We start from the raw sequence: 26981 nt of genomic DNA on the forward strand, positions 1-26981 counted from the left end.
CGCCCCGCGGGGCCGGCAGCCTGGCGCTCCGCGACCCCGCGACCCCGCGCACCGTCCCTTGCTGCGCGACCCCGGGCACCGACGACCGGCACCGCCCCCGGGCCCGAGCAGGGACAGCTCGCTTCTGGCCAGGCTGTTCGCACATCCGCTGTACAGCGGGACCATCCCGCCGCTGACAGAGGACGACGTCCTGTTTAATGTCAACAGCGACATCAGGTTCAACCCCAAGGCGGCGGAGAACCCTGACTGGTGAGCAAGCGTGGCGGGTTGGACTGGCAGGTCCGGACCCTTGAGAGAGGTAGGACCCTCCCAGAATAAAGGTGCTCCTCACAAAAGGCTCTTCCGCCTGGGTACTGTGTGTCCAGGTCCAGGGTCCATGGAGGAGACCCTATGGCCCCCTGTGGGCGGGGCAGTCTTTGTCTCCAGATGCTCCCTCCCTGGGCAGGGTGCGGTAGCTTGGGAGGTACTCAGCACCGTGGGGTGCAAGATGACTGGACAGTGAACCAGGAAGTCCCGTGCCCCACTGCAAGGAGTGGCGCTGGCCACGGGTGGTGAAAGAGTCCGACCATGAATGAATGTGCTGGGGATCCCGTGCATTAGTGAGGAGAGCCACCTTGCCTGGAAATGTGCTGGGCTCAGGTACTTGGTGATGCTTACCTGGCAGACACCTTGAGGAGCCCTTGATGCCTCTAACAAGTCTGTTAAAAGCAGTCCCTGAGGATAGAATTAGCAGAGAAGTGTGCTGGCAGCAGCAAGCCAGAGCACAGAGGCCTCTGGGTGGGGGTGTGGACAGCGGGCAGCCGCCCTGGGCCGGCTCAGCTCTGTAACAGGCACAGAGCCGCCCACCAGGGAGCATCGTTGGAGCTGCCCTGCTTTGCCCTTCCCCCAAGGCCCTTGCTCCCTCACAGATCCAAATAAGCAGATGCTTCCCTCAGAGCAGTGAAATATTAACTTCCAGCAAGGTCAGAACAAATACAGTAACTACCTGCAAAGGTTACCCAAGCAACAGAGGAAAGGCCAGGCTTCCAAAACACTCAATGAAAATCCTCCTCCCCTGAAATCGGACCAGGTCCTATGCTTTGTGCCTGCACAGGAAGGCTTGTATGTAGATGGCTGTGAGCTTTGCTGGCCAGATTTGAGGAAATGCCCAGAAACTTGAATCAAAACAGTGATCCAGGCCTGTGGCTCTCTATGCAGAGGAACAGCCCAGAGCGAGTGGTCAGCGCTGGCTCCTGGGAGGCCTTGAGCCCATCTTTGTGTCTGTGTAGGACTGAACTGAGGCCAGAAGGGCCTCACCTGTGGGTGACTTGAATATGAGAAGGTTCCACTTTCCACCCAGCCCAACAGGAAGACTGAGGGTCTGTCGCTCCTCCAGACCAGCCCCTGAGCAGAGAAGGGAAGATAGGCCATGTGGGCAGCAGGTCCTCTTACTGAGCCTGGGCAGGGGTGAGCAGCTGTCTCTCTTTCCCGGCACCCCCACCTAAGTCTGTTCATGTTAAAATCAAATTTAGCCCCTTGCATCATTCCTGCCTGTTTGTTGGAACAAAAGCAGAGACTGGGAAGGTTCCTGGCGACTGGGCGTGCCTGTGACCGCCAGGCATCTGGTCAGAGAGAGGGCCTCCTGTCTGCTCCCAGGAAGGGCCAGCAGCCCCACACCCCAGCTGACATCATTCTATCGAGCAGTTCTGGTGACCCCAGAACAGACAGGGCGAGGATTGCGCTGACACCCTGGGTTTAGTCTTGCTATAGTTATAGCTGTCTGTAGAATCTCGAGGGTAAAGGAGAATTACAGGCCTCAGGTGTGTTATTACTTGGGCGATCCACGGCCCCAAAGAAAGTGCAGAGGTTGCAGGGTCTCTAAGCAGAGGCACTTCCTGGAGTCTGCATTTTAACCGGAAGTCACAGGCCCTGGTTTAGGAACAGCTCTTCTCACTCAGTATCTTTTTTTGGTTGACTTTGAACCATCTTTGTTTCTGTAGGCCACATGAAGGTGCTGAAGGTGGAGCATTCTTGCCCACCGGGGAGGCCGCAGTGGATTCCTACCCCAACTGGCTCAAGTTCCACATCGGTATCAACCGATACGAGCTGTACTCCAGGCATAACCCAGCAATTGATGCGCTGCTGCAGGACCTGGGTGCACAGAAGATCACCAGCGTGGGTAGGTTCTCTGGTGCTCACGGCAGGTTATGCTGGCTGAGATGTGTGGACTTCGCCCTGGCTTCCCATAGGGACCTGGGCATCCTTGCCCACAGCTGGAGCCTCCTTCCCAGGGCAGCTGCAGGAAGCAGCCTTTGAGACTGGGTGTGGGGGTGGATGGTGACCTGGGTGCTCTTGACATTGAAAGTGCTATTGTCTGCTGTAAGGTGAGCGGGCCAATAAGATACCACCCAGCCGCCAGGACTGGCCAGGCCACCAGGACTCCATCCCCCACAGGCAAGTGGAGGGACACTCTAGGTGGCTGTAGTCCTTCTTCAGAGCCTTTTCAAGGGCTCTCTGCTTTCTGATCTGGCTCCTCTGGGAAATGCAGCCAGGTGACAAGGAGCGGCCAGGACTGCCTCTTCTGGGACAGTGCCAGTGGTTCAGGATGGAGCAGTTTAAAGGCAGCAACTTCAAGTACTTTGTGATCTGCTGAACTGCATCAAAAAGGCATCCAGGAAAGTGTTTCAGGCAGCTTCTAAGTGCTAGGTTTGGTGCCATTGCCATCCAGTTGTGGACAGTTGTGAATGTCCCATTAATCACTGCTGTTTCTCCATGGGCTGAGGCCCCTGTGCTTCCTAAAGATGCTCTAGATCACGCACTTTGGAGTAGAGGGAAGGCCTCCCTGGGTCGTGGCCACAGTTTCTGTCTTCATGTCTGCAGTTCTGCTGTAAGGGCCACTTCCGGTTACAGGGTCATAGGCTTCTGAATAGATGCAGCACAGGCAGGGAATTACCTGTGCTGCCCAGCTGCCTCTTTAGAGCTGTTTGCTGGGCTCTCACCTAGCTGTGGAAGTCATGATACAAAACTTCTAATATATGGCCAGGTCACCTGGTAAAGAAGTTGGAGCAGTTGGTCTCCCCTCTCCCTGTCTTGCCCAGGAGGAAGGAATGCCTTCCTGCTGTGGGCCTCTCCCTTGGAAGTCCCAGGCCCTCAGGCCAAGTTGGGAGCAGTGCTTTGGCCACGTCAGGCTGTCCCTCTCGCCCTGAAGAATAGGTATATCTGTTAAAGAGATGTACCACCAGCTTGATTATCCCTTTAGCACATACACTGGAGACCTCCTTCTGGGTGGTGGGGAGGGGAGGTGGGGTCACTCCAGCCTCTACAAGCACTGCTGCCTTCGTGGGCCTGGCAGCCGGAAGAAGGAGAGGCACATGTGGCCACGAGGATGTGTGGCAGCTGTGGAGGTATGCACAGGCCAGCAGGCAGGTGGACAGGGGACTGCACAGATCCCAGGACGGGCATTGCTCTGTGCAAAGGTGCAGGTTTCTGGGCCCAAGAACTCAAGGAGTAAGAAGAGGCTGGGCTTCCAGGGCCTACCCAGCAACTTTACCCACCTTAGGAGTCCTCTCTTCCTCTCTACAGGCCTGGCCTAGGTCATAGTGCAGTGGACAGCTCACATAGCCGTGGGACCCCAGCACCAGGCCCTAGAGGGCCCATGTAGCAGTACATCCTGGCATCAGTTCAGTGCTGATGCCACACAGTTGTCCCCTAAACTACAATGGCAAAGCTGGTTCCACTCAGGCATTCCTGGATGGGGCCATTCCCAGGATGGGAAGGGACCATCATTCTGCAGGAGCTCAGCAGGTGTGGAAAGTGGATTGATAGACGGGCCTATGACAGAGGCAAGATATGGGGTGCTGGCCCAGAGTAAGGCATGACCCTGACTCTCCTAGTCAATAACTGGAGTGAGCTTAGGCAAAAGGATTGAACTCTGCTATCCTTGGTTCTCACCTGGAGTAGGGACAAAAACCTAACTGCCCAGGTGCTTGTAGATGCTAATGTTTAGGAGGAGTGAGGGCGAGTATTCTGTGAGAAGCATGTCTTAGGGTTCTTCCCCCTCAAAGTGGGCAATATGTGCCAGGCAGAGTGTGTGCACCTGCATGTTCCCCATCTCGACCCCCAGACACTGTTGTCCCACAGGTTCACAGAGGTAGCCCTATGACACCTGCCCTGGTGCTGAGAGGTGCCAGTGAGAATAAGTGAGTACAGGGCAAGTATGGAGCCCCAGAGCTGTGGCATTTCAGGCAGTCTGAGCCCCCTTACCTAGGGAGTAGGGCTGGGCAGATTCCTGCGCCTTCCCAGGGTCTCATCGGTCCCTGCTGTGGCAGGCCTGGAGACCCTGCAGGGAAGGCACACCATGGGGAAGGCCCTGCTCCTGAAGAAACAGGAGATCCTCACCTTGGGCAGAGCAGTTTGCAGCAGCTGCTTGAGATACCCAGGCCCAGGTGTCCTGCTCTGCAGGGAGTGGCCCAAAGGAGGCTGGTCCAGCCTCACTGCAGTGTCCCAGGGAACACATGCCCTCCTAGAGGTGGTGTTCTTCCACAGCTCCACTCCTGCTGCCCCAGGCGGCCTAACTCAGTGTCAGCTGCCTCAGGTGTCCTTCTGTGTAGGAAGAGCTGATCAGGGCCAGGGTTATAATTCAGCAGCATGAGTACCTGCCTGGCAAGCACAAAGTCCTAAGTTTGAGTTCCAGTACCAAAAAAAAAAAAATGCTGGTCAGAGCCTTTAGGTATACACTCAGGTGGACATGGCAGCCCTGGCAAGGCCCTTATGTGGCAAAGGTACATGGTTGTGTGGGGCCTGGCACCCTTGGTGGGGGCTGGCATGGGACCAGCCCTGCCTTCCAGCCTCTGTTCTACAGCTAGGGAAACACCTCCAGGAGAGGAAGTTCATCCGTAGTAGCAGCCCTTTGTTGGTCCGGCCTGGGGCAGTGTTCACTACTGAAGTTGTTCACCCCGCTGTTGAATGTGAGCCTGGAGATGTGATGGGGAAGGATGCTGGTGAGGTTCAGCCCTCAGAGTGGTTCCATTAAATCCCTCCTGCTCAGAACCACTCACTCCAATCCATGAGGCTCTGTGTGGCCACAGCACAGCTGGTTGTGGCCAACAGAGGTTTATTTATAGCCAGGCTCCTGGCTGCCTGGAAACCGGCTGTTGCCGCCTTTAAAGAGGCTCGGCATATGATCCACCTCTGCTCAGCTTGAAGTCAGGCATGCAGCGCCTTCCACTCCGGGCTGGTGATAATTAAATCGCTATCATGCACAATTATGGATGCATAGAATAAATGACACAATTAACTACTCTACTTGGAATTACATTTTAAAAAAAGAAGTCACCAGTGTGTGAGGATCCAGCGGCCCCTGGCCCAAGCACAGACGTCACCATCCTCCATCCAGGTCAGGACAAAGCCTGCGGCTGGGGGAATGTGGCTGAAAGAACGTGGCTGAACAAAGGAAAATGTCTCCACAGGACAGAAGTCCTTGGTGCTCACTGATCTGCCAAGGGGAAGAGGAGTCAGGCTAGAATCCAGGATAATTGGCTGTAGGCTTTGAGGAACAAAGGGCCTTGGGCTGGGGCAGCCCCACGAGGAGCAGCTGTGGGTGCCAGGGCTGGACACGGCTGCCCTGTCTGTAACTAGATGGAGGTGGGTCTCCTGGGAAGGCAGTGCCAGCCCAGAAAGGCCACAGTCTTTTCACGCCCACCCCAGTGGCGGTTCATAGTCCAGGACCTGGCCTGGCCAGGGGAGGGACTGAAGATGCCCGAGTACCCAGATGCCCATGGCTCCAGAGAGGCCTCAGATCTTGCAAAGGACAAAGGTCCTGGAAGAGTAGGGGCTAAGGTCACAAAAGAGGCAGAAGCCCCTCAGCCTTGCTCAGCTCCTCTTCCAACCATCAACTGGAAGGCTAGAAGTGAAAGTCCATGCTGCTGGGGACCTGGGGTCACCCTAGCACCTGCCTTTTCCATGCTGAACAGAGACAACAGCATCTGGAAGCAGGCCTGACCCTGCAGAAATCTCCCGATGGCCCCTGGTACCCACCCCCGCCCCCCGGAACAGCACTGTGGAACCTGGTACCACAGGTGACTGCTAGTCTCAAAATCCAGCTTCTTAGAGGCAGGCATGGCACATAGAGCTCCAGGCCAGAGGCAGCCGGGGAAGAAGCAGGCCTGGGGTGTGTGCCAACTGAGGTGTGGAACAGATGACCACTGCCCTGGGTTAGAGCCTCCAGGTCACAGCTGGGGACAGGAAGACCCAATTGTGCCAACTCCCATTCAGCTCATCCTGGACCCTCATGTCTGAGCTGATGCCCACAGCCCAGGCCACTACTGCCATCTGTGGAGTCCAAGTGCACACCCTGTGCACTCTTCCAAGGCTCCAGGGCAGAGGGCATAAGGGGCTCTGTGGTTGCCCAGAGTGTGGGCCACTCACAGGACTCCTCTCTAGCCAGGGGTGTGTGAGCAGTATGGGAAGAACAGGGTATCATTTTCTCCCAATGGGAGCCTTCAGGGGAGGCCCTCTTTGCAGCACAAATGCTGTCAATCTTTCCTCTGTCTTTAAGACAAGACAGTGGGGTGGAAAACAGTTGAGTCTCCTCCACACAGTGGCCCAAGGACACAGTCCCACCTCCCAGATGAGAGAGCCAAGCCTAGCCTCCACTGGGCACTGGGCTGCATTTCACGTGGGGACCTCTTGTAGGGCCACGGATCTTTCAGAAATGGAGTTAGTTTATATAAAAGTCAGGAGGTGGCCCCTCCAAATACAGCTAGGCTTTCTATTAGAAAGTGGGAGACTGTGGGTGCCAGTCCTTGTTCCCACAAGGAACCAGGGCTTGGTGGTGGGTACTTGATCATCCTGCCAGTCTCATCCTATCCTTTGTGGGCACCGGGGACCTGACTGTGCCTTTGGACACATGAGATGATGGAGGAGCTGGTCCCGCATCTCCTACCCCTCAGCCTCCTGCTCCACACAAGGGTGCTGGGACCCTAGTCCAGCCACATACCTCCCCCTTGGGGGAATCTCCTTGCTGCTGCCTGTCCTCCCTTGAGAAATTCCCAGCTGGACCCATGGGGAGGGTAAGTCATGCAGGTGCCCAAGTGCCTTAGTATTTCCATGACAGCCATTCTTTCGCATGAGAAGTTTATATTCTTAAGCACTCTCTCAGGTTTCTGTACTACGTTGAAAGGGCCCTTCATTCTGTGCTTGTTGTGGGGAAGGATGATGAGCAACTCCAGCAGTGCCCAAGCGTCATGGTGACCTTGGGACTCAGTGTGAGGGGCACCGTGAGACAGAGATGCAGGGTGCTCTGCTGGCCCTTGTCAGCCTGTTTAGGTAACGATGCCTGCTGACAGGTGAACACTGTTAACCAGACATACTACTAACCTAGACAGGCTGTCAAGATGAGGATCCCAGAGCTGATACATCTGGTCTGTAGCATGGGAAAGGGAAGGGCAGGATCTGGTGCAAGTGCCAGTTGGACTGTGGTGGTGTAGATCTGAATGGTGGCCACAGAGGGAGGAGGGGATATGGAAGGTGGGGTGCAGAGGGTTTTCCCTGGGACTCATCCTGGCAGGTGGAACCTGGCAGGTGGAACTTCCCACAGGTGGAACCTCCCTTGCTGGGGCCTTGGTGGGGTTCCTGCTGGGCTGAGGCCATCCCAAGGCTGAGGCTGGCCGGGCCAGAGCTGACCTCTCTCTACTGACAAACATGGAAGATATCTACAGGAGCTCTCCTGCCTGGGCTGGCCCCTGTGCTTCAGAACCACCTCTGTCCCTAGTAACATGCAGACATTTCCTCCCATCTTGACCTTTCCTCTGTCCTCCAGAAGAAAACCCAAGTTTGTGTGCTCTTTCTTGATGTCTGTTCTGACAGGGCCAATGTCCTTAGGCACAGTGGGGACCGTCCACGTAGTGCACAGGCTGGGGGGTTTGCATCTCTTGCCCGACTTGGCTACACCCCTGGGCCTTTACTGCAGCTCCAGTCAGTGTGTGTCAGCTTGTGAGGGCCTGAGTTCACAGCAGGGTCCCCATTTCAGCCACAGACTCCTATGGTGCATGGTGACCTGGTCAGCAGACAGTCTATAGTCCCAGGGCCCGTGGTCACCAAGAGGCTTAGTGCCTTTGATTCTAAATTGCTTTTCTGCCCTGAAGGAGGAGTTGGGTGTATATAGGGTCAGAGAAAGGGGGATAGGATTTGCTTCCAGAGCAAGAGTGCTTAAACTGATCACATTTACATAATATTTTGTTATTTAAAAACTAGGATTATAGGCCCTGGAGAGAATCCGTCACCTGAGCATGCTGTCTCCAGTTGACCCAGGAAGGGATAATTAAGTCCAGCGACCCCGATTATTAAATGGAAATGGGACCATGAAATGGGGCTTAATCAGGCCGCTGGGTTTTTTTTTTTTATTATTATCACTTCTTTTTTTATCTTACCAAAAATTTGTAAATGTTTGTTGTATAAATTTAGAAGGCACAGATAAGGAGAAATAGAAAATTTAAGTCATCTGCAGTAGCACTAGGAAGAAAACCAGGGCTCCAGGTGCCTGTGCACGTCCTGGTTTGAAAAGTCCCATGGTGTCCATGGTTTTCAGAAGGGGGCTTATAGTGTATGGATGCTTCGTAAGTTGCTTAATACTAAATTGTAAGCACTTCGCTACACTTTGCTGTGTGCTATTAGACATTCCTGGACACCGGTTAGGAGCGTGGCGTTACTATCCACCTGCCTGGCTCTGGGCCTTGGTTACCTCCTGCATTTGGATGGATGGGAAGTACGCAGCTGCTGTCCCCTGAGGAAGGCTTGGCCTCAGGCAAGCCTGAACTGACCTCAGTGTGGCCCCAGGGCAGAAAGCTCACTTCCTGATCCATCCTCCTGATTAATCTGTAGAAAGGGAAATCCAGGGTCTGAGAAATAAAGACCCTTTTGGAAATTCTTCATCCTCCCTCAGAAAGAGAAATCCAAGGCCTGAGAAATTAGGGCCTTTTTGTGAATTCTTCATCCTCATCCTTCTGAGGTACTGGAAACCTGTGCTTCTGGATGCTCCTGGAAGCTTCCATACCTACCACTCCTGTGGACAGAGGTGCTTCCAGCCCACGGGTGCTGAGAAACCCTCAGAATGACTCTACTCTAAATCCAGAAATGTGCCCTGCGTGGACTGCTCCCTGACCTCAGACCAGCAGTGGGGTGCAGTTGTGTGCACAGGTGTGTGTGCAGGTATGTATGTGTATATGGGGGGGGTGTCTAGGTGTGTGCAAGTGTGTAGGTGTGTGGGTTTGTACGTGTATATAGGGAGTGTGTGTGCTTATAGGTGTGTATGTATAGGTGTATGTGCAGCTGTGTGTAGCTGTGTATGCACGTGTAGGGCATATGGCATCATGTGCATTTACACCTGTGCTGTTGGCCAAGTCCACCTGCCTGAGCCTTGCAGAGCCAGGCCCTTTGTCTTTGGGTCTGAACTGCAGAGTCTGCTGAGCACTGACAGCTGACAGTCAGGAGGGCCCTGTTCCAGCCAAGGAGCATCAGTGACGAAGCCCCAGATCTCCCAGGCAAAGTGGGGCTCTTGGCCTCATGCAGATGACCTGCCTATCAGATAGATCTGGAAGCTCTCCTCCCACCCAAGAACAAGGGGCCTGAGGCAGCCAGTGACCCTGCTTCTCTCTCCCTCCTTCCTGCAGCCATGAAGTCGGGGGGCACGCAGCTCAAGCTCGTCATGACGTTCCAGAATTACGGGCAAGCACTGTTCAAGCCCATGAAGTAAGTGCCTGTCACCCTGGGGTCAGGAGTGAGGCTGGGTGGGTATTTCTTCTAGGAAAGACATGTTTCCTCCTGGGGAGTGTCGGGTGAGCTGTGGGTGCTAGCTGAGCAGGCATCCAGGGCAGTGTGTGCCCTTGGCTCCTGTCTTCTCCTGTAGCCACCCTTGTTCACCTGCATTGCAGGCCTGAAAGCCACTGCCCACTCTTCCCAGCGAGGGTGAGGGTTTGTGTTTTTAATAAGGGACTAAGCCCCAAAGACAGCCGCTCTGGAGAGGGCCTGTGTTTCCCCTGCTGCCTCGAGAGGCACCTCCATGTAGGATGGCCCAGTCTTGGGTCTCTTCACTGTGGCAGGTCTCTTGACTTGGCCCCAGCAGCTAGGAGTGATAAAGAGGCCAAGTGCCAATGAAATGTTGTGACAAAGCCAGGTGGTGGCCAGAGTCAACCCTCTGCCTATAGTTTGCCCTGGCAGGCATGTTACCAGGACCACCATGTTTGAGGGCTGTGTGATCACAGGGCTTCTTTCCCTTCTCTGTGTGGACCTGGAGTTCCCAGGTCCTGTGGCATTCCGGCCCAAGAGCAGGTGCATGGCTGGACATCACCCTGTTGCAGCTGGGGGGTCTCAGGCACCAGCCTCGTTTGCACTGCTTGGAACCTCATGAGCAAGGCAGGAGCCATCTCCACAGCCCGAGGAGAACATGGCTGGGCAGGTGTGCGGTCCATCAGGACATTCTGGAAGCGGCTGCCTGGGGGACATGAGGCTCCTTGGTTTTCTTTGCTACCCTCTACCCCTATTCCTGGTTGAGATTGGTTGGCTATGAGATCACAGCCCTGTGAGGAGACAGTTTTACAGCCCCTCATTCCTGTGACATGCAGAGGTGTTAAAGGGCCAGTGGGGCCCGGCCCTCCAGCCAGGTGACAAATGGATCTGGACAGGTGGCTGCTGGCTAGGATATGGGGACAGTAGTGGAAAGTGACAGTGTCTCCGCCTGCCTTTCAGCTGTGCTCCAAGGGCGCGGCTCCTGGAGACAGATGTGTCACATCTGGTGGGCACATCTTCCAGTCTAGCTGACATTTCATGCCGGGAGAACTCCTGCAGCCCAGGTCTCAGGAAGGCCATGGACTGAGGTAGCCTGGCCAGTAGGGAGTGAAGTCTGGATTCTGGTCCTGGTCCCATCCCTGCCTGAGGCCCTGGCACCTAGATTCTCCTCTGCAAGGAGACAGAACGTCCAGTGCACTCTGCAGTGTCACCAGTGGGCCACATACTGAACTCTGCTGGGCTCCCTGCACCCCACAGGCCAGGGCGCCTGCAACATGGACAGCACTATGGTGAGGGGTGCTCACAGGCCATTGGGTTTTGTGTCATCCCCAAGGTGGAGCCAAGGAAGTGCTGCATGGTGCCACGTCGGGTGACAGCCTGGAGCTCAGAGCCCTGTACACTTTCCCCACCCTTGGTGGGCACTGCCATGTCCCAACAGTGGCTGTGCGAGAGGCTGAGTACAGAAGCCAGGTGCCTTCCTCTGGAGAACCTGGCTCTGGGGCCCCCTTGGGAAGCCCAGTGGGTGGGGCCTGGCCCTCCAGCTAACCTCAAGGCATGGACTGAGTAGGAGGTCAGTGCCAGGGTACAGTGGGATCATGGACACAGGGTTGAGATCCTGCAGCAATTGGAGAAACTGAGGCCCACAAAGGGAAAATGTGTGTTTGAGGCTAGGAAGAGGCAGAGCAAGGCTGTGGGTGCACAAGGCCAACCCAGGCCTTTCCCCTAAAGTGTGCATGGGCCAGGGGGCAGGCAGAGACAGGGACCCCACATCTGTAGGTGGCATGAGCACACCACAGTCCCTGGAGCTGTCCCCCAACTTGGTCATCTTGCTGCTTCTCCCTGGGTCAGGTCCAGGCATTTCTGGGCACCTGAGACCCTCCTTTGCCCACTTAGACCTAAGTCTGTTGTGGACTGTGGTCTGGTTGCCACCAGCCAGACACTCCAAAGACCTTGGGCCAGGCCAGGGCCTGAGGCTGCTGTCTACGGGGTTCTTGTCCCCTGTGGATGTGCTGAATACAAAAACAGCTGTGGTTCATAACCATAGCATTAAGAAATTAAAATCCATCATTAGCCGTTCTCTGTAAGGATGGACTTTCTCCAGCGAGCTCGTAATCGCCTCCTGAGTTCTTAGTACAGAACCATGCATTAATTAGATGGACATAGCATTTTCCCTTGTGGATCTTCACGGGGGAGAATGGAGGGCAGAGTGTGATGGACAGGATGGGAGGGAAACCATTGGAAGTCCGTGAATGTGTATTTAATAGACACTGGAAAACACATAACCAGCAAATTCCCCATGAGCACCTAGATAGTCTTGCTTTAGGGTTAAAGTGAGTATTTAAGCATTTAGAAAATGGCTTTATTGAGATATGCACAGACTGTACAAACCACTGACTGTCTGCAGTTTAATAGCTTTGGTATATTCACAGATCTGTATGTACATCCCCACAGGCATTTATTTTAATATGTGTGAGGTATAAGGGATTGAACCCAGGATCTTTGCACTGAGCTACTACATCCCTAGCCATTTTTATTTTTTATTTTGAGACAGGATCTTGCTAAGTCACTGTCTTGGTTACTTTTCTCTCATTGCTGAGACAAAATACCTGACGCCCAGAATTAAGAAAGGAAAGATTTATTTTGCTCACAGTTTGTAGAGGTTTCAGTCCATACTTGGCTTGCTCCAAGGCAGGGTGGCACATGGCAGAGGGCAACAGTTCGTGGCGGCAGAAAACAGCAAAAGCAGCAAGAGTAAAACAGGAGGAGCAGCAGAGAGCAAGCCTCTTTCCCTCCCTTATATTGTATGCAGGCTCCCCCCACCCCAGGGTGTGTGTAGCACTCGCACCCATAATCCCGGCTTCGGACCATGAATCAATCAGAAGCTCTAGAAGCCTGCCCCATGACTGCAGGAGGCTTTGGGGGGACATCTAGACACAAACCGTAACAGTCACTAAGTTGCCCAGGCTGGATTTGAACTTGAGTTTCTCCTGCCCCAACCTCCCAGAGTGCTGAGATTCCAGGTGTGCACTGCTATAACTGGCTCCCACAGACAACTCTAATCAATTTTGCATTTTTCCATAAAGAAATTACTTGAAATCTTACCATCATTCCTCGGTCCTCCTTACTCCTTCCTCCAACCAAACAACCACTAGGACCTCCTTTCCACCTCTCCACATAGTCTGGATTTTCATGGTAGACTTGGAGTCACGTGGCACGCAGGGCATTGTGTTGGCTTCTTTCACGTGACCCACTGTTTACAAGGTTCGTCCTTGCTGTGGCACATGTTGGGGCTCCATTCCTTTTTGTTGCTGAATGACATTCCATTGTATGGATGGACCACATCTTGTTTATCCAGTGTCGAAGGGCACTGGGGCTGTCATCACTGTCTAGAACGAATCACTCAAGTTTTACATGGACTCGCGTTTTCAGTCCCCCTGGATGTGTGCCCAGGAGGCTGCTGAGTCACAGGACAGCTATGCTCTTATGGGTGAGTCTGGTTCCCACAGCTGCTGCACCATTTCAAATCCTAGTAGCGAAGCACAAGGCTCCAGAGTCTTTATGTCTTTGCAACGCGTGTTATTATCTGTCTCTTGGATTGTTGCTGCCTGCATGGATACGCAGAGGTTTGACCTGCAGTTCCCTACTAACAAATGGTGTCCAACATCTTCTCCTGAGCTTCTTGGCCATTTGATGTCTTCTCTTCAGAGCTCATGCTCTTCTTCAATTGGCTGTTTCTCTTTTCATTAGCAGGTGCTAAGAGTTTTTTAAATACTCTGGATACAAGACTCTTAAGAGATATGTGGTGGCTTAGGAGGCACAGGCTTTGAGTTTTTAGGCTGTCCACTTTTTTTGTTACTCCTTGTGCTTTTAGTGCAGAATTTAGGTTTCAATATTGAGAAAACGTATTTTAGGGAAACCGTCGGGTGGGTAACACCCGGACTTTGCAGTCAGTGGACAGCTGGTTTTGGGAACTCTAGTGTGTCCACTGCTCCGCAGCCACCAGCAAAGGCCTCCCTCATGGGGACTCAAATTTACCTGTCAACAGAGCCTTAGAAGAAGAGGTCTCTTGGCTCCTTCTGGGTCTTAGCTCTGGAATTTCACTGGAGACAGAGACACTTCTCTGCAGCTTTGAGAACAGTCAGCAGGGTGGGTGGGTTCAATTGGACGTATCCACCAGTGCAGTCTATGTACAACAGATTTCAACCTGCTTCTGGGATGGGAGCCTTCCAGGAGCCTTCCACCTCCGGCAAAGATACTCATTTAGCCAATTCCACAGACACTCCCTGGGCCCTGGACCTGGCCTAGTGCCAAGTACTGGGAACACAGACATGACTCAGTCCTAGAGCTCGTGGGGAAGCCGCAGGGCGCTGACCCTGGATGTGAGTCCACACCAGCTGCTCTCTGAACGTCCTGCTGCACTAGGGGAGGGAGGGCAGTGTGTGCAGCCCACGAGGGCTGCCAGGGTTGCTGCTTACAGACATGTGCAGAATGAGAGCGAGCTCGAGCTAGTGTGGGGGTGGGAGAACTACACCCAGAGAAGGGTTGACAAGAGTTGAGACATGGGGGTTGGGAGGAAGTACTGTCCAGGCCAAAGCTTGCAGAAAGCAGGCTCCTGCTGAGGCCTGGGAGAGAGTATGAAGGTCCAGTGAAGGTTGGTTCCCTTTAGGCCACAGGAGCAGCCTGTGCAATGGACTAGGCATCGGGCAGTGCCTTCTAGGACCAAGTAGCCTCTACCAAGCAGTCCACACAGCTCGAGGCAGCAGACGGCTATCCACAGCTGTCTGCATTAGGGTTGGTTATAATGAGGTAAGGTTGATCCTCCATCTCCCAAGTACTCTGAGTTCACACATGGGCATGGTGCCCTGTCAGAGGGCAGACACAGAACACGCCTACTCCAGGGTGGGGCTGGGAAGTCCTGACTGGGCACAGACTCTGAGAGCAAGGTGAAGCTCAGCAGCCAGAGGAAAGGGGGCCAGGTCCTGAGACTGGGACCTGGACACTTGGGCTTCTCCCAGGAGCAGCGGTCAGCCCCATGCCAGTGTACAAGGTGGGCAGGTGGGAGGGGAGGGGAAGAGGGTGGAGAGACTGGCTAGGGGGAGCTTCTCTGTGTACCACGAGATGGGGTGGTTAGGGAAGGGCAACTTCCCTAGGAAGCTGGGGGCCTCCAAGTGTCCCTATGGGATATCCCTGCAGAAAGGCACAAAGTGCTGGAGGCCAGAGAATGTCACCAGGTCACATCCGGGTCCACCATCCTCTGCTGTGGCCCATCACACCACTGCCCTCCCTGGGTTGGTTACCTCTACTTTGCAAGGCTGTAGTGTGAGACAGACCGCGCCCTTCCTCCAGAACACCCCCTCCAGGCCCCTCTCTACCCACACCCTCCCCGCAGACCCTGGCCCTGCCCAGACCTCTCATCCCAGGGGAGGAAAGATCGATGTCCAGAACTGGCCTGTCAGGACCTCTGGGGAGGTCTGTGGCTCCCACCCGCAGTCACTCCTTGCTGTTTGATCATTTCTGGGCATTCGTGGGCTTTAGGTTTTTGCTTCCCAGCCTTAGAGAAACATTTGGTGACTTGTTGGATGACTCTCCAGGAAGCAGCTGCTGGACGCAGCCAGAGATGAGCTGCAGAGCTGGGTCTGAGGCTGGGAAGCTCTAACCACTGCAGCAGTAGATCCAGAACTCCGGTTCCCGGCCAGGCAAGGCTGGCAGTCTCCCCAAAACTCCAGCTCACAGCTGACACATGGTCCCACCTGTGTACTGTGAAGGTGTCTTTGGCAGAGCGGGAAGAAAGGCCCACTGTCCTCTGGACATGGGCCTTGTGGCCCAGGAGAGCACTGCCACCGCAGAACACAGTTGGGGCACATCATGCCCATCCCTGCTCCCCACACAGACCTCCAAGCAGGCCTGGGCTGGAAGAGCTTGCTCATTCCTCAGTTTATCACGCTAAAGTGCTGCTGTGGACTGTGCAACCTTCCCAGGATCTGCCCCTGGCCTAGGTCTGGCAGGGGTTGGGCTGGTACCCTCCTGAGCCTGCATTCTGGCTCCAACTCTGCAACAAGGTACTGGAGAAAGGTCACTCCTCACTACCACATGCATTGAGAGTTTTCTGTCTCTGCTCCACTGGAGATAGTGCCAGCCCAAGGTGGTGGTGTGAGTGCAGGCAGCTGAGTGTCTGTGGGTCCATGACAACTCTTTAGCACATATCGTGGCATTTGACCTTGAAAGCCGCAAGTGTGTACAGATTATGTCTCTTGTGGAGAAGGAATTGAAGCCTAGAAAGGTTAAAGGTCAGCAGAACAGGTGGAAATGAGAGTAGGAGTCCAGGGAGGGTCCCCAACTTGGGGTTCCAGGCCCTCTGGTGATGTCGTGTAAGGGTCTGCTGTCCTGGGAGTCCCAAACCCTTGCTGCTATGGCTGGAGTCCTTTGTGAGGAAGCACTGGGAGCTTTCAAGGTGCTGCACCTGGTGAGGCTCCTGTAGTTTCCCTTGTCCCCTGGGTGCTGCTGAGCTAGGCTGTGGTCCTCAGAACAGCCCTACCCTTGGTGTCCACCTTCTCTGATTTCCCCAATCCCTGCAGCCTAGCTATGCCTGAATGTCTAGGTTCTACCTCAGTTGTGGCCCTGTGGGCTGCAGGGCCTTTTCCAGTCGTGTACTCTTCTCTCCTTTTGCAAAGAATAGTAACGTGCTTATGTGTCTGTGCCTGCCAGAAAAGCCATCTGTGGACAGCTGTCCCGGGGCCTAGGAATTCCTCCCGGCCAAGGCCCATAACCAGGCTGCAGAGCTTTGCAGGCCACAGTACTCTTTCTAAATGCAGAAACCTGAGCCTCCTTCCTGGTATGCACAGCCTCGTCTCTGAGTGGGCAGCAGAGAAGGCACAGTGGAGGGATGTCGGGGCAGGGAAGTGGGGGCCACCAAATAGCCCTTCCTGTATAACGTTTCTGTCTGAAGCAGTGCCTCATGCTGTCTGACCAGCTCGTGTGACCTGGCACAGTTCTGGGGCTGCATCTAGCGCCTCCCCTCCGAGCATTGCCCTCTATAGGGCAGCAGGTGTGGCTTAGAGAGTGGGAGCCCGGTGTCAGCCGTCCATGGAGACCATGTGCTGGGCTGCTGGCCTGTTGGAGGTGTCTGGGTTGAACATTACTTGAGTCATGGGCCTCCTGAGGTCGTTTTCATCATCGTCGTCCCCATCACCGGTCATTCATCGAGGTCATTGTCACAGTGGCCCACCGACTGATCTGTGTGGCCTGGGCCCCTCCCTGTGGTCCCCTTTCTCCATAAACCCTTGCCCTATTGGATAGGCAGTGAAGGGTGATGTGCAACCAGCCAGGGAGCCGGGAGAGCTGCCTGGGGCCATCAGGGAGGGCACATCTGCAGTGGTAGACTTGGGTTCCCTAAGACATTATGTTTGTCCTTGCAGTAATGTGTAGCAGACTTTGGGAGGCACTAGGGTTCCCGGCTGCCTCCTCTGCGGCACTTTAGCTTCTGGGCAGGCAGAGGTGCTCTGAGGCAGATCCTCCACAGTCCCTGCACAACCCCCATGGTGAAGTACTAGTAAGGTATTGAACTGAGCAGGGACCAGGCCCGTTGCCTGTCACGCAGTCTGTTACCTTTGCTCACCATGTGTTTTTACAGGCAAAGGCTGTACAGCGATGAAGTCCTCTGCTGTGGTGGGTGAGGGCGCCTCTCTGGCTCCCATAGTGCCGATCGGCTATGAGAGGGAGACATGGCCACGTTCCTCAGTTGTGCTCTATTGACATTCCCATTGGGCCGCATCAGACCCTACACAGAGGAATGGAGCCACCATCCCCCTCAGCAACCCTCATGTCCTTTGTAGGGTGGGTGTGACACAGAAAGGGCCTGGGTGCCTGGCCCTGCCATCTGTTGGCCTCAATGTGCTCCTCTGTGAAATGGGGACACAGCAGGCCATCCTTGGATGCAATGTTGGTGGACATCTCCCATCCAGCTGCCCGGCTGCTTCCTCCTGACCTACTGCAGGGTTGTACACTGTACCCCTCTCAGAACCTGTGCCCTGAGGCCCCTGTGGACCCTGGGCTCGGTGGCTTTGTCCAGTGCTGTGCAGTGCAGCTGTGACCTCAGCAGATCCTCACAGCTGTGGCCCTTTGACACTATGATGTGGCCCATGTTCCCACTAAGCTTATGGCTGAGCTAAAAGATAAAGAGAAACTCAACCCTGAGGAGGGGAATCAGTGAGACTAAGGGCAGCTGGCAGAGATTTGAGGGACAAGGTGCAGCTTCCCCGATGGGAAAAGAGCATTGGGCTGGGGTCTCTGCATTAGCTCTGTCGTGCACATGCCCACACTCAACAGCATTTGCTGAGCGCAGGAAAGAATTAATGGACACAGAGGCAGCCCCAAGGCAATAGACATCACTGTAGTCAGGAGGATGCTGAAGGAAGATATACTTTCCTCTTGGGACTCCACCCCAGGCTGCTGGGGTCCCTCCATGGTGACTGTAATGGTCTCTCTGAAGATCCAGTGGAATGTATAGGATCTGAAAGAAAGCAATTCTCCCCCAAGACTGTCCAGAGGTCACCTCCAGCATGCATGGTCCAGATGTCCTGCAGAGACCTGGTGGTGCTGCCACCATGGTGGGCTCTGAAGGAACTGGACCTGGGCTTTCTGAAGTCCATGGAGAGTGCCTGAATAGGGGCCCCTGAAGAGGGACCAGGATCTGGTAAGGTGTGCAGTCATTTGCTGCCTGATCGCAGAAGCCTGGGGCAAGGCTGAGCTGGATGGGGCCAGGTGGGGGTGTTGCCCAGGACCCAGAAGGAACTGCCAATCCCGCCAACTTCTGCTGCCAGAGACCTGCGAGGCTGAGAGTAGAGGCACAGAGGAGGTGCTATGGCCTTTCTTGGGTCCATCCCCAGTGGCTGGCCTTAGTTTCTTGTCCAGGGTGTGGATGGGCTGAGGAGAGGACAGAATGGGAGGTAGGCATGGCATCTCGGAGCCAGTTGTGGAACAGAAGGTGTCCAGAACTGGGAACATGACCCCACTGGGCAGTGTTCCACAGGAGAGCTAGGAAGGGACACACTATGGAGCAGAGGCCATGGCCTCTTGTGGATGAGACACCCAAACATAAATCCCTCTGCAGCAATGCCAGGTAGCACTTGTGATGAGCTGGTGTTGGCTCTCCCTAGCCTTCCTCAGGTGGAGCGGGAGACTGAGGCTCACAGCCTGCTCCCCGTGATCCTCTCCAGTGTGGCCGGTGGGGTGGATGCTCCTGTAGCAAAGGCTGCAGCATGCAGGAGAGAAAAAGAGCGAATAATCCTGGCCCTGGACCATGCTGACCCTACTTGGCCACAAGCTTCCTCTGTGAACCTCGCTGTCCTGGTGCCCTGGTACCAGGGGAGACAGGTTGGGTGGGTGAAGCCTCAGCACCGTCCAGACCCTGGGACACTGACCACAGTCACAGCATTTGAGGACCCAGCAGAAGAAATGAGTCTGGAGCATGAGGACCAGCACTTGGTGGGTGTGCCGGCAGCCAGTGGATGAAGCCTCCAGGGCAGGCTGTCCCAGAGGATGACCCTCTGATTGTGATGAGACCCGGGGTGGGGGGGGCATGGTCAGTCCCTGGGGTTAGCACATCATGCTCCGAGGCCTGCAAGACCTGTGGCCAGGACTGTGCAAGGGAGAGAGGAGGGAGGGAGAAATGAACCCCAGGTGTTGAGCAAGCCTAGTAGAAGAGCTCTGGGTGGTGTTTGTGAGCAAGTGACTTTGGGGTATGGGGGGCATTTGTGTGGGTTTTGGGGTAAGTAGATGACCTTTGGGTGGGTATTGGGTGAGAGGTGACTTTTGGTGGTACTGATGTGTTTAGGTGACCTTTAGTAACATAGGGGTGAGGCGAGCTTTGGTGGTGTTGGGGAGAGAGGTGACTTTGGGTGGTTACTGAGCAGGCGTTCTCCCAGGGGTGACCATGGTGGGAACCTTCCAGGCACATGCCCCACAGACTGAGGCTTTGGGGTCACAAAAGGGTTTTGGGGACCAGTGAGCCAGTGGGTAGTTATTTCCAAGGATTTTCTGTTCTGCTGATAAATAATTCATGTTCTCACTGCACTGTGCCTCACCAGGCCCAAAAGGCAAACAGATTGCCCAATCACTCATGGTAAGTGTACAGCCAGCGGAGGCCTGGGCCTGACCACAAGTGGACAAGGATGCTTTTGTATCCACACTCAGCTTAGGCTGACCTCCAGGCCTTTGCCCCACCCTGGTTCTGGCTGTGGCCGGCCCTTCTGGCTTCCTGGAGCTTCAGCAGCCTCCCAGTGGGAAGCCAGGCAGGGACCCAAGTCAGACCTGATCTATTCAGTGGGAGCCACGCAAGTCCTCTCCATCCAATCTGGGTACCATGGAGCTGCCCATGCACAGAGACTGGGTGCCCTTCATACATCTCCGGGACTAGGTCCCCAAGGGGAGGCCAGCCCCATTCAGCAGGTCGCCTGGCTCAGGCCTAGTGCCCCCTGCATGTCAGGATTCAAGGTGAGTAGGACTTCTGCCTCCCACCCTGCATAGAGTTAACTTCCAGCAGGAGACAGACAGTAATTCATAAACAGAAGAGCAGGAAGTTCAAAAAGGAGAAAGCCCCATGGGGAGAATTTGAGCTGAGGAATTCTGGTGGAGGTAGGTATAGTTGGGCAGGACCATTCCATTGGTTCCTCCCACAATCCAGGCAAAGTGCCCATGATCTAGAAGAGGGCATTCACACTGAGGTCTGAATGGCAGAGTCAAGGGCTGGTACAAGTTAAGAGCAGACCATGCAGCCACAGGACCTGGAGGCCAAGGGAGGACCTCCCTCCTGCTGCTAGGGGCCCAGGCTCTGGGCAGGAAGCTTAACCTGCCCTGCAGGGCTCCATGTAAAGCGTAAGTCATCTTTCCCTCTGAGAGAAGGCAAGGCTTATGGTGACCTTTCATTTTCTCTCTGGCACCCCCTGGAGTCCCACTGAGTGACACATCCAGAGAGCAAGGGCAGGAGACAGCCAGGCTTATGCAGCAGGGCAGGAGCATGACCGATTGATGGTAAAGCCTGTTGTTCAGGAGCTGGAGATGGGCAGCTTTTTGGCTGGGACTCCAATGGAGGAGGAGTTGGCCAAGGGAGGCACCAGGGAAGGAATGTTGTACACAGGCATGGGGCTGTACAATGGCATTAGCATCAGGGCCATAGGGGTCACTGGAACGCAGGGGTTGAGGCAACCTGGAGGCCATGCAGAGCCTTGGGGCCATGCTGGGGCTTCCACTGCAGGCCAGAGCCTGATACCATGTGCTGCTTAGACGGCTCCTCAGATGAGTATGGGCATTGAGTCAGTGGGGAACAAGAGTGTCCCCAAGACACATAGGGCAGACTCATCCAGACTATGAGCCCTGAGAATGAAGAGACCAGTGTCCAGAGCCATCCAGTGTACTGGACATTGCAAGAGCCTCTGGCTGCCACCTCCTGCCTCCTTCCAGAGCCTTGAGCCATGGAGAAGCCAGCTAGTGCCCTGGCACTGGTGCAGAGAGAAAAGGCAGGTGAAGAATGGCCAGTGCCCCAAGGCCTGGGGTCAGCACAGAAATGAATGTGGCCAGTGTCTGCTGAGGACTCTGCCCCCGCAGGGCAGACCTAAGACAGGTGGACGAGAAGATTCCTCTGAGAGAGTGACAGTGAGCAGGTGCATATGTATGCTCGAATGTGCATGCATCCATACGTGTGCACATGTGTGGGGGGGGCATTTGCCTGAGGCCCAGGTCCAAGGTAGCAACAGCAAACAAAGCAGGAGGAGCAGAGAGTGACCTTGGTTGGAGCAGGTCCTGGGGTGGACATTTCCCCCTGGGCGCCACTTGCAGAGAGACCCGGCATCAGGATGTGGGGTATCTCTAACTGGCACCTCTTTAGAACACTCAACTGCATCCCTCCCCGGCCATTGGGCAGCAGCTCTCAAATGACACATGGTGACACAGCATGTACTTAGGGCCCAGGACACTCAGGCAGCTTTTGGTTTAGTGGATTATTTTTATAGTTAAAAAAAAAACCCTCATTAATTTAAAAATCAAGCAACAGTCCTCAAAGAGCTTCTGAGAGACCCCCAAAACTCCCAGCATCAAGAAGCCTTGAGAGGCTGAGGCTGTCTCAGGGCTGCCCAGGGAGAATCTGTCCCCAGCGAGCCATCCTGCTCTGCCCACAGCTCCTTGCTCCCTGGGTCAAGAGCTCCACAGTCATCAAGGACAAATTCATTTAAGGAGCTCAGTGAGATGCACAGGCCATCCGTGAGGACAGATGGGTGGGCCTTGTTGGTCAGCCATGTGGCCTGGGCACTATGGAAAGGGTCCCTCTCATCCCACCCCACCTTATTCAGTCGGGGCCCCGCAGGCTTTTCCCCTGGTGTCCAAGTGTACCCATTTCCAGCTATAGAGAACACGGTGGCCTGTGCCCCTCAGCTGGCCAAACCCTCTGAACCCATGGGAAAGCCTGGCCGGGAGCTGCCCAGCTCAGAATCCTGGCATACCTAGGGAAGTACAGCAGTAGCATCTCCCTGACCATGTAGACTGAGATTGCTGCCAGGTCTCAGGTACCCAGTGTCAGGGCCACAGGTGCTGTATGGTCTGCACAGACAGTCACACTGCCCTGCACTCAGCTGCCCAATCTTCTAAGGCTGGGCCTCAGGCAGCAAGGGTTATGCTGGCTCAGGGAGCGTTGGGGATTTGCTGATGGCCAGAGAGCATTGCTTGAGGCTGATCATGGCAGTCAGCTGTCTTCTCCTGCTCTCACTTGGCAGCTGGAAGTTTCTTCACTTAATAAGATAATAAGGAAAGGAAATTATTAACAATTATATGGTAGTTCTGGGAACTTGGCTGGGAAATGAATAAGTGGTAAAAACCCAGCAAAACCTTCAGGAGCACAGCCATGGGCTGCACCCGTTGGGCCCCCACATTGCACGCAGATGGGGAGTCAAGGCTGGAGCAGGCAACATGCAGACCATCCCCCTAGCTATCCTCCTGCAAGCCCCCTGCCTGCTGTCCTGCCACGCTGTGTACATGGTTCCTCAGGTCCCCTCCTGAAAAGATGACCCTTTTGTTGAAAATCAAAGCAAGCAAGTCATTTTCTGCAGGAACATTCTCAACAGCAGTGTCAAGAGTATCTTTTGTGTGTTTTTCTGGTAATTATGCCACTGAGGTGCCTGCTGGGGTGTGAGCTGTTCTGATTGTCATGGAATGGAGGGAAGATTGAAAGGAAGGAAAGAAAATATGATCTTCATTTTCCTTGCACCGGAGAGAATGAAATTCAGGGGATTTCACTCAAAAGCGTTTAATCAGGATTGGTTGTTTTTAATACCCCAAAAGGAAATTCTGCAGATTTAAGATCTTCCACAAGCCCAAAGAGTGGGCTGAAACACAAGCTTTTCTGTCTGGATTTAGTTTATTTTTCTTATTAATATTTCCTAAACATCTAGGGCTCCTTGGAGGGAAAACAAGACTATAGCAGTAACCTCAGTGCTAAATATTTAATCCTTGGCTTAGTCAGTAGTGGCATCTTGTCTTTTTATTACTTTTAAATAAAATGATGAACCACATGGAGGAAGTGTAGGAAAAAGTGCCTCCTTTGTCTCCAGGCAACCATGAGAGCCTATTCACTGCCACTGACTGCTCCCCGCCATGCCATGGACCCTGGGTAAGCAGAGGAGGGTTTTTGAAAACAGTGATCATAACCAGGTATGGTGCCATACACCTGTCACCCCAGCACTCTGGGGGCAGAAGCAGGAGGATTCTAAGTTTGAGCCCAGCCTAAGCAACTTAGCAAGACCCTGTGTCAAAATAAAAAATAAAGGCCTGGGGGTGTAGCTTAGTGTAAATCCCCAGAACCACAAAAACAAACAAACAAAAACCCAGTGACTTGGGTGCTTTTGCTTTTGAATTCAAGTCTACACCATCATAATTGTCTTTCAGCGGAGTGACCATAGACTTTCCTTACAGCTACAAATCTCTGAATCATTTTTATGTTGATTTTCATTACATGACCATAAGAGGGTGGAGAGTCTCTTCTGAATTAATTTCCACCCAGCCAGAGAGGCCAGTGATTTCCTCCTCTGAGTCCCACTTTGAGGAGTAATTGAGGGCAACAGCTTCCTTTCAGAAGCTCAGAATTCTCCATATCCTTGGAGATCTGGGGGTGCCACTGAGGGGTCCAAGGCTCCTTTTGGTCAAGGACACCCAGAGTCCAGCCTCCAGCAAGAGACTGGCCCTAGGGCACCGTGTCATGATCCAGGCCTGCATCCCGTCCCCTCACCCAGAGACACTGACCCTGCGTGGGGCTCTGAGAGGCTGGGAAGGGGCAGCCTCCATGGCCAGCTCTCTGGAGCGCAGCAGTTTCCATGGAGTCACATGAGCTATCGGGTCAAATACTTCCCAAGCACAAGTCGCAGAGACAGACAACCCATCGCCGGAGCCTTGGCCTCTGTGTATGCGGCTGCATCCCTCCTGCATCCTCCAGGGCTGGACCAGCTGAACAGTCACTTGAGCATCTCAGTGATAGAATAACCAATTCTGCTCAGGGATCCCTGCCTGGGAACTCCTTATCCCTAGCCTTGGGCATGGAAGCTTCTCAGAGACCACCAGCCATCTTATGCAGAAGGGCACTGAAGCACGTGAGCAGCGGCTCCAGGACATACGGCTGCTCCCCAGCTCCTGCCAGCCCACCACCTCCCAAAGAACCTCCAGAGACAGACCTGCGGGGAAGCTTCCAGCCAGGAGGAGGCTACTCCTCTACATTAGAGGATCCTCGTCACCATCGCTGCCTCCGAATGCACAGAGTCCAGCCTCTCTTGGGCAAGGTGAGCAGCGGGCACACTCCTGTGCACAGCAGGGCCTCTCTCTACACTGAGAACTGTTTTCGGGTGGCTGCCCTGCACTGTGTTCCAGCCCCATCACTGGTGTCCCCATTCCCGGCCTCCCTGCCTTCCTTGTTTCCAGGATCCCTCTATAAAAAGCAGGTGTGGCTGGTGCTGACCAGGGTCCCTGCCCCAGTGGGATCCAGTTATAGGGTCCTGCACCCACCATGCTAGAGAGCCGCCCTCCCATCTCAGAGCCAGCCTCCAGGACTGCACCCCACCTGAGAAAGACCAGTGGGCAGCAGGGCCCCAAGCCTTGAAACAGACAAACAATCCCCCACCACCACCACTGCCGGAGTATAGAATAAAGGATCCCAAATTTAGCACAAAATATCACGGTGCGATCCAAGACTGAAGGTCATGCTGAGCTACTGCCAAGGAGAAGCCCCCTCACCTTCCAGAACATTCACCCACCGAAAACCTGGTATTAAGTAGCTTAATATATCTCGTTAATGACAAGGTGGCTGTTTTCTGCTGTGTGAGTGACAGGAAGATTATCTGAGACAGAGGGGCTAATTTTTGCCTCCACGCCTGCGTTGGGTGAGTCAGGGATCCACCATGTGTTTAGGAGGAAAAAGTGAGCGTCTGTCTTCTCTGGGTTCTTGCCTCCCTGAGATTGGTGCTGGGTGGGTAGGGTGGGGCAGGTGTGGGTGGCCCCAGATAGCAGGGCCTGATCCCCAGAACATGTAAAGGTCACCTTATTTTGAAACTGGATCTTTGGAGATGTGATCAAGTTAAAGGTTTTTAGATAGGAAGAGTACCTAGACTATCCTGGGCCCTAAATGCCATCAGCTGTCCTCCTAAGAGGGATATTTAGGACAGGCCCTGTGAAGACAGAGGTGGGATGGAACCAAGGGATACACAGAGCCTCTGGCAACTGGCAGGGGCAATGGGGACACTGCCCTGGAGCGTGCAGAGGAGCCCAGCCAGCCCACACCTCTGTCAGCCTTCTGGCCTGGAGTGTTAAGCCACCAGTTTGTGGCTATTTATTGCAACAGCCCAAGAAACCTCGAGAGACATCTGTGTCCCTGCATTTGGTCACAAGAGCTACCAGGAGGTTCATGAGGAAGGCCTTGGATGGACAGAGGGCAGCTGGCCCCACCCTGGCTTTGCTGCCCCATAGCTAGTGACCCACAGTCCACCGCCTCATCCCTGATGTAGAGTTCCCCTAGTGGTGTCCATCTCAGAACTCCACTGAGACTCAAATTCTGGCATGGAACAGTCAATGGATGTGAGATCTCCCTTGAAACTCTGGACATGGGGAGTGATCTTGCCACTGGCACCTGTTCCTGGAGCACATGAGCCATGGTCCCACAGGCAAGTTTCAGAGCAAGCTGGTGCTGAGAAGGTGAGACACACAGGGCCAGTGGACAGCTGGGAAGCATGAAGCACCAAGGGCTCGTTCTGCAGCATGGATGAAAGCAGCCATAGCCAATCAATAATGGACAGTAAGATGTCCTGTGAAACAACTTACAAGGCAGGGTGCAGTTGCCAGCTCCTAACCTAGCACCAGTGAGCACAGCGAGTCTGCTCAGTGGAAAAGATGGTAAAGGACAAAGAATAGTGATTCCAAAGGCCTGGGCATGGTGGTGCATGCCTATAATCTCAGCATTTGGGAGGCTGAGGCAGGAGGATTGTGCAGGTTCAAGATCAGCCTGAGCTACAAAATGAGTTCGAGGCCAGCCTGAACTGCATAGTGAAATCCTGTCTCAAAAAGACAAAAACAAAACAAAACAAGGGGCTGGGGATTTAGCTCAGCGGCACAGCGCCTGCCTGGCAAGCACAAAGTCGTGAGTTCGATTCCCGGTACCGGAAAAAAAACAAACAAAAACAAACAAACAAAACAAAACAAAACAAACAAAGAATAGTGATTGCAAGACAGAGCATCCCAACTGGAGACAACATGTGCCAAGTCCTTTGGTGGGAGACGCGAGTTCCAGCAGCCTCTGCCATCCAGGGAGCAGGAGGCTGGTATGGGACACATTGTGTGTGTGTGTGCTCGCACAGATGGGGGATGGATCTAGGGTCACAGCTTGGCACATGGGGTGAGAGGATCGCTCCAGGGGGTCTTCCATGGGTCTCCCGTGGCCCAGAGAAGGAGAGCATGATCTGGTGGAGCTCAGGTGGTCAGGGCTGGTGGCCCTCAGGAACAGACACAGGAAGATGCCCTGGGAGAAAACTTGTGCCATTCCATGTGCTCTGGGCCAGTGAATGTGTCCTATGGGTCCTGCTTGTTGGGTTCATCTGCTTGTTGGAACGCCCAGCCTCCCACAGCCACCCCTCATGCCTTGCCTTCTGCCCACACTGCAGGTTTGGGATCTGTAGCTTTCTAGGATACACAAAGGTTGA

At 54.3% G+C, this 26981-nt stretch overlaps 1 protein-coding gene across 1 annotated transcript in view; it reads left to right on the plus strand.

The window, feature by feature from the left end:
* The window catches only part of Fam20c (family with sequence similarity 20, member C), a gene marked incomplete in the record, with an annotated part of 49720 nt that overhangs the window by 1499 nt on the left and 21240 nt on the right, over positions 1–26981 (plus strand). The window contains 3 exon segments of the mRNA XM_005397963.2: positions 1–249; positions 1980–2158; positions 9648–9726. Coding sequence (XP_005398020.2) covers positions 1–249; positions 1980–2158; positions 9648–9726 — 507 coding nt within the window.

This window comes from Chinchilla lanigera, unplaced genomic scaffold (genome assembly GCF_000276665.1).
Source record: "Chinchilla lanigera isolate Chin_1 unplaced genomic scaffold, ChiLan1.0 scaffold00059, whole genome shotgun sequence".
NCBI classification, from domain to species: Eukaryota; Metazoa; Chordata; class Mammalia; order Rodentia; family Chinchillidae; genus Chinchilla; species Chinchilla lanigera.